General features: G+C 48.2%; 1 protein-coding gene and 1 long non-coding RNA gene across 2 annotated transcripts; both read right to left on the reverse strand.

Annotated features, from left to right (window-relative positions):
• Window positions 1-2,510: 2,510 nt before the first annotated feature.
• ZC3H10 (zinc finger CCCH-type containing 10) lies at window positions 2,511-7,850 on the reverse strand. Its single transcript, XM_065887921.1, has 3 exons — window positions 7,790-7,850; window positions 6,942-7,005; window positions 2,511-5,491 (listed from the first exon to the last, which is right to left on the reverse strand). The coding sequence occupies exon 3, from the start codon at window positions 5,434-5,436 to the stop codon at window positions 4,138-4,140; it is 1,299 nt and encodes a 432-aa protein (XP_065743993.1). The 5' UTR covers window positions 5,437-5,491; window positions 6,942-7,005; window positions 7,790-7,850; the 3' UTR covers window positions 2,511-4,137.
• A 453-nt stretch (window positions 7,851-8,303) lies between these two features.
• On the reverse strand, window positions 8,304-9,528 carry LOC136131375 (uncharacterized). The gene is made up of 4 exons (XR_010656351.1): window positions 9,460-9,528; window positions 9,320-9,344; window positions 8,918-8,940; window positions 8,304-8,650 (listed from the first exon to the last, which is right to left on the reverse strand). It is a non-coding gene; the product is annotated as an uncharacterized lncRNA (long non-coding RNA).
• Between the last annotated feature and the right edge of the window lie 2,154 nt (window positions 9,529-11,682).

An 11,682-nucleotide genomic window follows, 5' to 3' on the forward strand; every position in this document is an offset into this window, starting at 1 on the left:
TCAAGGAGTTTGGAGGAGGTGAGTGCCCACCAACTTGATGAACCAGAACTATAGCAGGAAAATGGATGAACATCCTCAGAAGGAAACCTCCCTATAAACTGAAATTTGCCAAACACTGGAGTAGGGGAAGGGATCCCTTAGGCTGGGGGATGAAGAGGGTGACCTATGGAAGTTCCTTTTCAAACTTTTCCCCTTTCTCATCCTATCTAGATCATCAGATCCTCCTACTGAAGACGGTGTATGGAGGACAAAAGCTCATCCCCAGGAAGGTCTCTTCCCAGCTGGGGCCCAGGAGCCACAGAATCAGCAGCTGCAAGGCACCAGAACAAGTAAACAAGATGGGTCCCCGCCCATTGACAATTCTGCTGCCCAGGTGCCACCTGGTGGTGATAAGCAGTAAGTGGGTAACACGAAAAAGGATTGCCATTTGTTAGAGGAAGTGTCTAAGCGAGGAGAGCACTTAGACTTCCTGGTTTTGCAATCTGCATTTATATGTAAACTACAGCTGCCTCCCAGGGTTGGATGTGGTAATCTGGTCCCAGCCTACTCTCCAAGATGGAAGGGGCAACGGGATTTGAGGAAACTTCCTCTGTATTATTCCTTGTAAGTTACTGGAAAGTAGTGGTCCCATTGCTGGATGGCTCTCTATCATTAGAACTTTCTTATGCCAAGTCTGGAGTCAGACTGCCTGAAGAGATTCCTAGTTCCATTCCTTACGAGTTGTGGAGACTTGGGTTGATTACCCTCTTTAAGTCTTTCTCCTCTGCAAAACAAGTATAATAATAATGCCCATTGTGTCAGTGAAATATTGCATGTAAAGTGCCTAACACAGTACCTTGGTTTATATTAAGTACTCACATGTTAGCAATTTTTCTAGAACTCTCTGCTTATTTCCTATGCAGCAACACAGGACCTTTTTCTCCATAAGGTAGCCCTTCATATATCTGAAGACATCTATTGGGTCAACCCTCAGTCTTCTCTTGCCAGTTTTTTTCAGATACCCCACTGGTTTGCCAATGGCCCTCTGCAAAAACTATTTAGAAGAACACACAATACTTTAGAACTGGTTCCACTCAGATAGACGTGGTAGAACTACTATATTTACAATGCACAACTATGGTTCTTTTACCCTTATAGAGTTTCTAGAAAGGTACCTAGAACATAGCAGCCTCTTGATATTTATTAACTGACATATTATGAAGAATAAGATTTTAATTTTTTGCAGCCAATTGGAAGTCCCATGTTGTTCTCACATGAATTATTGCTAATATAGATCTCTGCATTTGTTTCTCATAGGCTCAAGCAATTTTTAGAGGGAAGGTCGGTCAGTCCAAATTGACCCTTTGGATTAATTTAGTCAATACAAGTTACAGACACTTTCCATATTACTTAGTGTTTCCTTGTGTTACTGTTGGAAACTGGGCTTTTCATATTTTTATACAATTAAAAAAAAAAAACCATAGCCCTTGGGTATATCCCTAGAGACTAGAGATTTCTCTAACATGAATGTGCTAGTCAACATTTACTAGGCACAAATGTTTTTTTTTTTTGTTTGTTTGTTTTCAGTATGCAGGCCTCTCGCTGCTGTGGCCTCTCCGGTTGCGGAGCACAGGCTCCAGACATGCAGGCTCAGCAGCCATGGCTCATGGGCCCAGCCACGCCGCGGCATGTGGGATCCTCCTGGACCGGGGCACGAACCCGCATCCCCTGCATCGGCAGGCGGACTCTCAACCACTGCGCCACCAGGGAGGCCCAAATGTTCAGTTTCGATTCCATCAAACTCTACTGTTAACTGACCCATAATTATTCTCTTATCTGCAATGACTTAGCAAGTGAGAAAGAGGAAAGCAGTTCCTGACATCTGGGAGCTGGCCTGACACAGCTAGGCTTTGGAATTATTAGGATCTGACCTGGGCTCACAGGTACTGTTGGACACAATCTCACAAAACACCAATATCAGACAAAACTACTCAGTGACTGTGATGAAGTGAGGCAAAAAACAAGATCACTTCAAATTTTGTTTAAGCACTAGACAAGGTCAGTGTGCAAACCACAAAACACCAAACATCCCCCTCTCCCAGCTAATGCAGCTTCAGCTTCACTTTAGTCTGCCCTTTTTCTAGAGAAGATAAAGATATGCAATTATAAAATCTTCCCTGCTTCCCTGACAGCACTCAATTTAGAGTGAAGCTCCACTTCCTTGAACCTTCCCCCAACTCACTTAATGAAGTTCAAGTCCTGTAGGGTCCTTCCTAACACCCTCTTGCAAGACACACCGTGGTTCCAAATGGCATCCTCTCTCCATCACTGCAATGAGCATTAAACCCAACTTGTTCAATTGCAGGTGTATTCCTGGTGGTCTTTAGCTGGAGCACATTAATAAAGTACATACGACATCTACAGTTTCCCAAATCTATCTCTTTAGAGATACTTGGCAAAAAAATAATAAAGTTAGCTTGTCAGGGTTTGGCTAGGATGAATTCATGTTGATATCTATGATCACATTTGTCTAAATGCTCATAAACCATCTCTTTTAATAAACCAGAATTGTGCCAGAAAATCAACATTAGGCTTATCAATGTGTGGTTTTTAGAATCCACAAACAATATTTCAGTATTTGCCCATTTTTAGTCTTTCGTGCTGCAGCGCCGGCCCCCCCCCTCTTTTTTTAAATGACTGGCCTTAACCTAGCCTACCATCTCCAACCCCAGGTGTAACCTGAGAGATCAACCAGACAAGAGAGCAAGAGGTAGCAGCAGATATCATGGGGAAAGAACAAACCAGGATCACTCTCTCTACCCCCAAATCCACTGTCCCATAGACTAGACACTTGAGTTGTTTCCCCTCCATCAGCCATGAGCTGAGGAGGAAGTGAGGTTTGGCTACTGAGACCCTTGGCCTTACTAACTCTTAATTGGATTTAAAACCTCTGTGGTTCTATGTGGAGGCAGGGGGAAGAAAGGGACGAACCCTGAGGCTTGTGTCCCCAGAAGAACTCTCCTTTCCCCAGCACCTCTTAAGCCTTGAAGGCTTAAGGCACTGGTGACTGAGGAAGGGATGGGGTAGGGGTTACATCAACTGCTGTCAACTCAGAGAGCAACTGCCACCTGCCCTGCTCTGTTTGAAAAAGGGAAGGATCTGTCGATACATATCCCATTCCCATTTCCCAGCACATCCACCCTTCTTAGTACCTACTCCCTAAATGACCCTAGGAGCCCTGGTTACTAAGGCAACCTGGGAATAGTTCCTGCAGATAGAAACCAAAACAGATGGGACTATTTTTAAACAAGACTAGGTGGCTCCAATGTTTTTACCTCACAACGTACCTTCCCCAAAGCCCCATCTGATCTTGTTCTGGGTCCCTACCCTTCTTCACTGGCCTCCATCCATCCTTACCACTATGTGAGAGTGGGGTCTTTATTTCATTTTGGCGGGAGATCTATTTACTGCTCCCATCTTCCACACAGAATATCTAAGCAAGTTTTCACTGCCTCCATTTGTTAAAAATATATTTTTTTATTTCTTTGGAACGTGGTGGGCCCTGCCCTATGGATGTCCAGGCCAAGCCAAGGTAATGAATGCTCCCCTAGTCTTTGGGCTGGAGTACTATGGTCCCTGCCTTCCCATGGGCCCAGGAGCAGTTCCTGTATTGTCCAACTCAGCTAGGCCCCAAATTGTCTGAAGGCTCCTATCAGGCCTTCTCTCCTGGCCACCCACTTCCCAATCTTTCCTGGCTTCCCCTCTGGACAGGGTATTTTTTTCTTCCAAAGCCAGTGCTGGAACCTGTGCTGTGCAGAAGCTGTGCAGAAGAGAGGACAAGACCAACGATGTCCCCCAAATTCCCATCAGAGAACACACAACCCCTCAGTCAGTCCTTCCTCTGCTAGCTTCAGTCTGCACTCCTATGCAAGCCCCCTCTGTGAGGCTGGAAGATGGACAAGAGGACCCTCATAAAAGGGAGGTGAGAGAAAACACACCAACCCAACCCCTGCTCAGAAGCAAACTCCTGTAGTCTCTTGTCCTAGTTCATGAGTGAGCCCTTTGGACAGGGCCTGGGAGGGCTAGGCGAGTGGGTAGGTAAGGGCCCCTCGACCCCAGCCCTGGGAGGCTATACCAGGGGAATGTCCATTAGCCCCATCAGTGTGGCATGGCTGTGATACGCATGCTCTGGGAGGCGATGGGGTAAGTCACCATGGGAGTGGTGGTGTGGCTCATTGTGATTCCTGCCAAGGGTTGGGCCATCGATACAGCCACAGGAGCCACAGATACAGCCACAGGAGCCATGGAGACAGGTGGGGGTGCCATTCCCTGGGCAATTGTTTGAGCCAGAGCAGCCGACAGTGGCGTGATCTCTGGGTTCAAGTGTGGGGGTGGTGGTGGTGGAGCGGCAGGCGGTGCAGCATTAGCTGGGGGAGCGGCTGGAGCTCCCGCGGGGGCCACCAGCTCTTGCTGGGACACGGGGCGAGGCTGTAGAGCCTGGCTGCTGAGAGTAGTGTGAGTCTGGGCGATGCCATGGTTAAAAGTGGCGACAGTGCCCACGGTGGGGGCCAGAGTCTGCTCAGTTGCTGGTGCAGTGGAGCTCAGGGTCATGACCTTAGCCTGATTGCGGAACTGGGCATTTTGTTCCAGCAGTACCTCGTTGGTGGCCAGAAGGTTGCTGACCTGCTTCTTTAGCTCCTCTACCCGCTTCCTGAGCATGGCATTCTCTTCCTCTAGTAGCCTGCACTCCACCCCTCGGGGTGGAGCCAGGCTGTATTCATATGATTCAAAATGGGGGCCATCTGGGGGGCAGCATCCACCTCGCCGGCGCTTGGGGCCTGGCTCATGGTCCTCAAAGCCCCTGTCAGGGAGGTCGTAGATATCATAGAGGTCATGACGTCGTCCTGGGGGAACTGGGCCTGTTGAGCCCCCACCACCAGCACCTCCTCCACCTCGGGCATCAAACTCAAAATCCCGCTGCAAGTGACGGAACTTGCACTTGGCGCCTCTCTGGCAATCACCCTTGAGAAAGTCACGGCAGATAGGGACCTCCTCCTTCCCATTTGGTAGGTCAGCTGGTGAAAGGCCCAGGCCGGCTGCCACTTTCTGCCTCAGCCGAGGGGGCAGTTCTCCTGTCTTCTTATAGCCATCCTCATCCTCCTTGGAGCCATGGATGAATCGGCAGTTTGGGCGGCTACACTCCTTGTTCTGGAAGTCATGGCAGAAGATGAACTCGTTTTTGCTCACCCCCAAGTTGGACACCTCACTCATGTCCGGATGGCGATAGCGGCAACGCTTGCCTCGCTTGCACACATTCCTCAGGAAGTCTCTACAGATAGCATCTGAGCTGGCCCCGCCACTGCCTGCCCCTGTCCCACTGGCCTCCTCGCTGCCACCGCCTCCAGGGCCTCCACCGCTGCTCCCAGTGCCGTTGGCATAGCTGTCCCGGTCAGGCATCCTGGTCCCCCCCAACTCAGGGCTTTCTTCCTTTTCTTGCCACCCTTGGTGACTGCTAGGAAAGAGGAGAGCTGTGTCAAACAGGAGTCCTCCAGTGGGGCCAAACTCTTGCTGACTGTATGGCAGGCAGTCCAGCAAGAGGCAGGCCAGAGGCATAATGGCTCTGGAGATGGAGAATCTAACGGATAAGAATTCTGCCTGGACTGGCTGGCTTGTCAGAAGTCTTGCCCAGGCCCTGTGCACCTGGTCTAGGTCAGAATGATTCACACTTGCCTGGCTGTCGGAGGGAGGGAGCTGGGGTGAAGCTACCTCATCTCACTAATGGTGATATGCCAAGGAGGGAGCAGGGAGAGAACAGTGTTGGATTTTATTTCCCCTTCTGAACTGACCTTATTAAAGTTGTGGAATCAAAATTAAAACTGCTGTTGGTGTCTCATTAGGCTAAGAGGAGACTGGGAACAGTGGCTAAGATAAGCTGATGAGCTACTAAGGGCCGTGGATAATGGAGTACTGGTGACATTACTTCCCTGACCCCCTCTTCCATGGGATCTCAGGTGAGGACTCTGTGAAGTATCAGATCTCTAGACCTCAGGAAATCCTGAGTAAAAAGACTGGTATCACCAGCTTTAGGGCAATACCTAAACCTGTCATTTTTTGGTATTCTCTCCCATATTACCATTATTCTCAACTCTAGGGTGGTCAGCCCCCTCCCCCTCCATTTCAGGGGAAGAGTTCTACAGCTGGAATCTCTACTTATAGACCTCAAAAGGACAAAACCATTTGTGGCAAGATCAAGGCAATAAGAAGGAGTTACTTTCACAGGAACAAGTGACCTTTCTGTCCCCATTCTATACCCCTCCTATCCCTCCATCGGAAGATCCCACTGACATCAAACCACACCATTCCTTGCCCTATAAAGATGCTCTTTACTTACAGACTCTATAAAAGCTTTTAAAGTCTCCTCTTTCCCAAAAGAGCTCAAGAACGTCAGTCCACTGCCCTGGTTCTAGCGCTGTCCTCTCCCCACCGCCAACAAGACTAGGAGTCCCTGCTACCACGTGTCTGACCTCCTAAGCCTTTCCTAGCCTTTTCAGGCTCCCCCTGCTGTTCAAATAGGAAACCTTCATATTGTTTCCCCTTGAGTATAAGGGAATCTTTCCAATTTCTTTGGCCTTGACCGCCCCCAACCACCCGGTTCATTGCCTTGACTTTGCCTTCAAGGCAAAATGAACCCTAAAATGAACCGACTAGGTCACAGGCCAGAGTTGCAAGAAAATCTGTAAAAGAGGGGTCATCTTCCTCCAAAGGGAGGTAGTCTCAGAAAGACAGAAAAAATCAAGGAAAAAAGAGTGGGAAAAGAGAAGACACAAATTTTCACTAAAGGGAAATGACCTGAAAAATAAATGGCATCTATCCAAGCCTGACCCGTGTTACAAGTCCCACCAGAAGCTGATAATCATATCTGATATTCCTCCCCACCCAACTTTCCCAGGATTGTTTGATACCTGAGGTAGCTCAGGTGAAGTCCGGGGCTCCTGTGGGTCTCCACCTCCACATCACTGCTGGGTTCTGAACAGGAGAAAAACAGAGACTTGGGTGTGAGACGGGGTAGGAATGGAGAACTACGGGGTGGTTGTTATAAGAATGAAGTCTGACAAAATGGCAAGAGCTCTGGGCACGTCAAGATTTCCTTAGGATTCAAATTGAACTTCCCCTGTCAAAGGGAGAAGCTGCCAGTAAGAAGAGAGTAGTAAGGTACAGAACTAATTTGGAGAGCCTAGGAGGACGGGTTGGAAAACCAGCCCTAAGTGAACAAAGGGTGAGGGGCACCCCGTCTCAAGGTGAAGGAGGATGTGGGGATCAAAGCCCGGCCTAGCGTTGGGGTTAGGAACTCCGAACAGGGAGCCGTGCAAGGGCAGCGACTGACAGTGCAATGGGATGGCGGATTAGACTTGAGGGCGGTGACTGTGACGCTTCTCAACACCCCAGAGTTTGCGAAAAAAGTCCTAGGAGTTTACCGCAGCATGTCTCTAGCCTGGCAGGTTCTGTGCAGTGTCGCCGGAGCTCAGCCGGGGACCAGGTGAATAGGACACTAAAGGGAGCACTTAGTGAAGCGGGGAAGGGGACTCCAGGTGACATCAAGCAGAGGGGATGGGCAGGGCTGTGACGTCACAGAGCTGGCATTTGCTCGCGAAGCGGAGTCAGTCAGAAAAGGGACTCGGCCCTGATACGTGAGGAAGAGCCAAGTCGGTCCTGGGGGGCCTCGTGTAGCCCGGCCGAGCCCAGCCGCTGGGCCGGCCCCGACTCCTCCCCTCCGGGCGCGGCCTCCACCTAAGTCTCCCGCCTCCCTCACCTGCCGCCGCCGCCGTAGTTGCTGCTGCCGCCTGCCGGTCCTCTAGCTTCGACAAAGAGCCGCCTACTCTATCGCCCTTCCGCTTCCTGCGGAAGAAATGACACTCTAGCCAGCAGACCCGGAACCACACTCTATGGTGTGCGAAGTACTTGCGCGACAAGCCGCAGGAAGTTCCCAGCAAGCTTTGCGTGTCACCATGGCAACCTGAGCCAACAGCCAAGAACCCCCAAAACGATACTTTGTAATGCAGGCCTAGACAAGGGAGGTGGGGAACCACTTTTTGCCCCTATGCCCGCGAGATCAGCTTGAAAACTCTCCCTGACGTAACACCCTTTCCAGGAAGTAAGGGCCACCCAATGCTCCAGCAGCTCTGAGGGCCAGAACCCCCACACCCGACTTGCAGCCTAAGGAGCTTGCTTGACTTCCTCTACATCACGGGGTAGAGAGGTCGACTGTACTGGTACAGAATCCCCATCCAATGGAACCATAAAAACCACATAACACACAAGACGAATTTTTTTCTTCAGCTAGGACAGCAAAAGATATGATTTATTGTTACATGTTACATTCAGCCACAACTGAGAACAGAACTAGTCCAGTATGTCAAAGGTCCAGGGCAAAGGGTCAAAAGGGGCCGTTTTGATACGAGCAAGGTGGGTCTCTCAAAGGCGGTCGAGGCGATCAGAACGGCCATCGATGTTCCAGATCCACTGAGACAAATTCTAGACAGTAGGCAAGCAGTCCAACAATTTGTACCAGCATCCCTGACCTCTGGCTTCCCTTGTTTCTGCTCCTGTGGCTTCCATGGGTGTACAAGTTTACTTGGACCTCTGCCTCATCTTTCTTCTTTTGCGCTTCAGCCTGAAAACCAGACATAAGAATATACCTCCTGCCCACAAACCCGAGTTCAGTCTTTCCCTCCCATTTTACATCTAGACACAATACAAGGGACGGGTAAAATCAACAATACGATGCTACCGTCTTGTGTCCCAACTCCTGGCTTTGGCCAGTCAATGCTCATAACGTTTTTCACCTAAAGTTGTTTTAGATTTCTAAACCAAATGTTCCAAGTTTTATCCAAGGCGCGCTCCACTTCCCCCCTCCTGTACTGGAAACGTTTCAGCATACCTGCGCATTCGCTTCTTCCTCCACTGGCAACCGATCATAACCAGAGGCAGAGAATAAAACAAGGCATCATTAGTTTTAGTAACAAGTTTAGGCAGGGATATGAAGAGCATTATATGAGTAACCACATCAACAATTTGGACTCCCACCGGGATCTCAGACGTAAAACCCCGAATCCCGCATGCGCTCTTCTACTCCCGCCCTCTCTCGCACTCCCAGCCTGTCTGACCACAGCACGTACCCACCACTTCCTTTGCTTCTCCCCAAACCATCCTTCCTCTCCCAACATATCTTGGGCACCCTTGAGAACCCAGCGATCCCGGAACGATGGCGGACTTCCCTTGCCAAGGTCTACCCCCACAATCGCCAATTCTTAGCCTCAGATCACTGCCAAGGACTGCTTACCTTCGCTCTCATGGCGCGGAGGTTTCTACGGAGAAAGAAAAAAAAAGTCTGCAGTTAGTTTGCTATAACGATGGTAAGTGCAGAGATCAGATGTTAGTGGATTGTACTCGGAATCCGAACACAGCAGCACAGACACCCACCTCCGACGATGGCGCTAAGGCCGAGAGAGGGCTAGAGGCCCGCCTACGGATATTTAATGGAACGCTCATGTCGTCATTTCCGCTGTCTCGCCCTGCCCCTAGGGGCGGGGCTGCCCGAGGGGAGCAACAATAGGTTTCGGCCTTAGGTACCGGAGAAGTGATTGAATTAGGAAAGTTCTGTTGGAAAACAATATTTTGAGTTTGAGTTACAAAATTCCCCTTTCCCCAGTTTTATGAGTATACTGTATTATTTAAATATGAGCACATGTTTCCAATAAGAGACCTAGAGGTGCAAACGAGCAAAGGGCAGCTACTTCCGCCTTCCCTCTCATTGCTTCATGGGAGTTGCAGTTTGTTGGCGAGATCCTCCATTTTACTATGGATACGTGCAGATTGAACAAAACCTCCTGATTTGTTTTACTGGTTTACCTTATTTTCTGAACTAAATTGCTGCAGGGAGATTCGATCTTGGAACTTACAAAGGTCCTAAGATTTCAGAACATTGAAAGGATGTAAAGTGAGGAGTCGAGAAAGCTGTCATACTACAGAGAACTTTGTAACTATCGAAGATAAACTCTTTTCCTAGCCAAGTCCGGTCTTTCTCTACAATGCCTGAGGCAGATTGTCACTATATTCCTGGCCACGATGCATCTTGTTCAGAAAATACTTAAGTGATTCTCCTTCTGCATAGGGTGAAGATCAAATCAATTGACAGAGGGGAAGCAAGATGAGGTACACATTTCTTTAGGGCAAGAATGGTATTTGGTGGCAAGACAACTTCCCAGTCTCACGGTATGGTTAGGTCAGAAGTACCCGGAAAAGACACCCAAAGATTTGGCTACAGTTATGAAAGAGAACTCTTCATCATACAGACTTCACCTTATTCACTGTAAGATACGGTATGGCTTGTTATAATCCCTTTTTTAGTGGTTTCCCTTTATAAAATTTCACTTTTTAGCTCTGGAAAAACAAGGTTTCTAAATTTAGGGCCCTTGTTCCAAGTGCCTAAGCGGTTCTAGTATTGTCACCATCAGAAGGTAATGTGTTTGAAAACAAAAAACCCCAGGATTATTTTTATATCAAATCCACTGGGATCTCACCTGTTGATCGCCCACTGTCTGTAAGTTCTCATGTGTTCAGTTTCACTCAGCATAGTATCTTCAGGTCAGCAATGCCTCATACGTAAGAAGCTCTAATACAAATTACCCATCCAATCTCAGGCTGGCCCTGAAAAATTGCATAACACTAAACGCATTCTTCCTGGCTTCCTAAATCAAGATAATCACTTGCATACAGTGTTCTTACTTTTTGCAGTAAACATTAATGTCCTGAACAGTGTCGGCAGCAAGGTTTATGTTTTTACGTCAGAAAACTAAATCACAAACTCCCATAGAAAACGTACTCTTTTCAGAGAACTCAGGATTTATGTCCCCCCAACTCAAGGTATTCCTTGTTTTAGAAAGGTAAAATATGGCTATAGAAAACTGGTTCCAGGGACTTCCCTGGCAGTCCAGTGGTTAACATTCCGTATGGGTTCAATCCCTGGTTGGGGAACTAAGATTCTGCATGCCAAACAAAACAAAACAAAACAGATTCCAAATGATCACTTCAACTCACACTCTCCCACCGCCATCAAATAAGAGCAGCAAACAAAGACACATGATTATGAGCAAATCCAAATTTATTTTAACGCCATGTCATTTTCAATGTGTTTAAAAACCTTGTAAGTTAGCGGGAGCCCTAGTTCCCTGGGACAGCATGCCAGAGGTACTGAAATTCGTCAACTTTCTCTCCAAACCCCTAGCAATTCATCCAAGTCCACAGCTTCAGAAAGCCAGGAGTATTGTCTCTTCAAATCAGTCTGCTCCTCTGGTTCCAGGTCTTTCTTTCAAGAAAGGGAGGTCAAAATATTTCAAACAGGGAACAAAACCACAGTGGAGCTTCCGACTCAAGTTTCTAAGATAGAGCAAGGGAGGAATCCCACTGAGTCCAAAGAAATGGACATGGTTGAGATGGATTACTTCTTTACAGCCTTGTGGAGGGGGAAAAAAATGTCCTGCAGAACAAAATTGACTACAAAGATTTACAAATGAGGATCCATTCGATAGATGAGAATCCCTTGGTAAACGCAGGCTCCAGCTCCTAAAAATGGAAGGGGCCTGACTAGACAGCCTGGATCATAGAAGGAATCTGCCACATGTGAAGAAAAACAGTCTGAAGAAT

The sequence above is a fragment of the Phocoena phocoena genome, chromosome 11, assembly GCF_963924675.1.
Source record: "Phocoena phocoena chromosome 11, mPhoPho1.1, whole genome shotgun sequence".
In the NCBI taxonomy this organism is placed as follows: Eukaryota; Metazoa; Chordata; class Mammalia; order Artiodactyla; family Phocoenidae; genus Phocoena; species Phocoena phocoena.

Excerpts from the sequence above, each read along its gene's own strand:
- ZC3H10 (XM_065887921.1), bottom strand. The coding sequence starts at position 5,436 with ATGCCTGACCGGGACAGCTATGCCAACGGCACTGGGAGCAGCGGTGGA.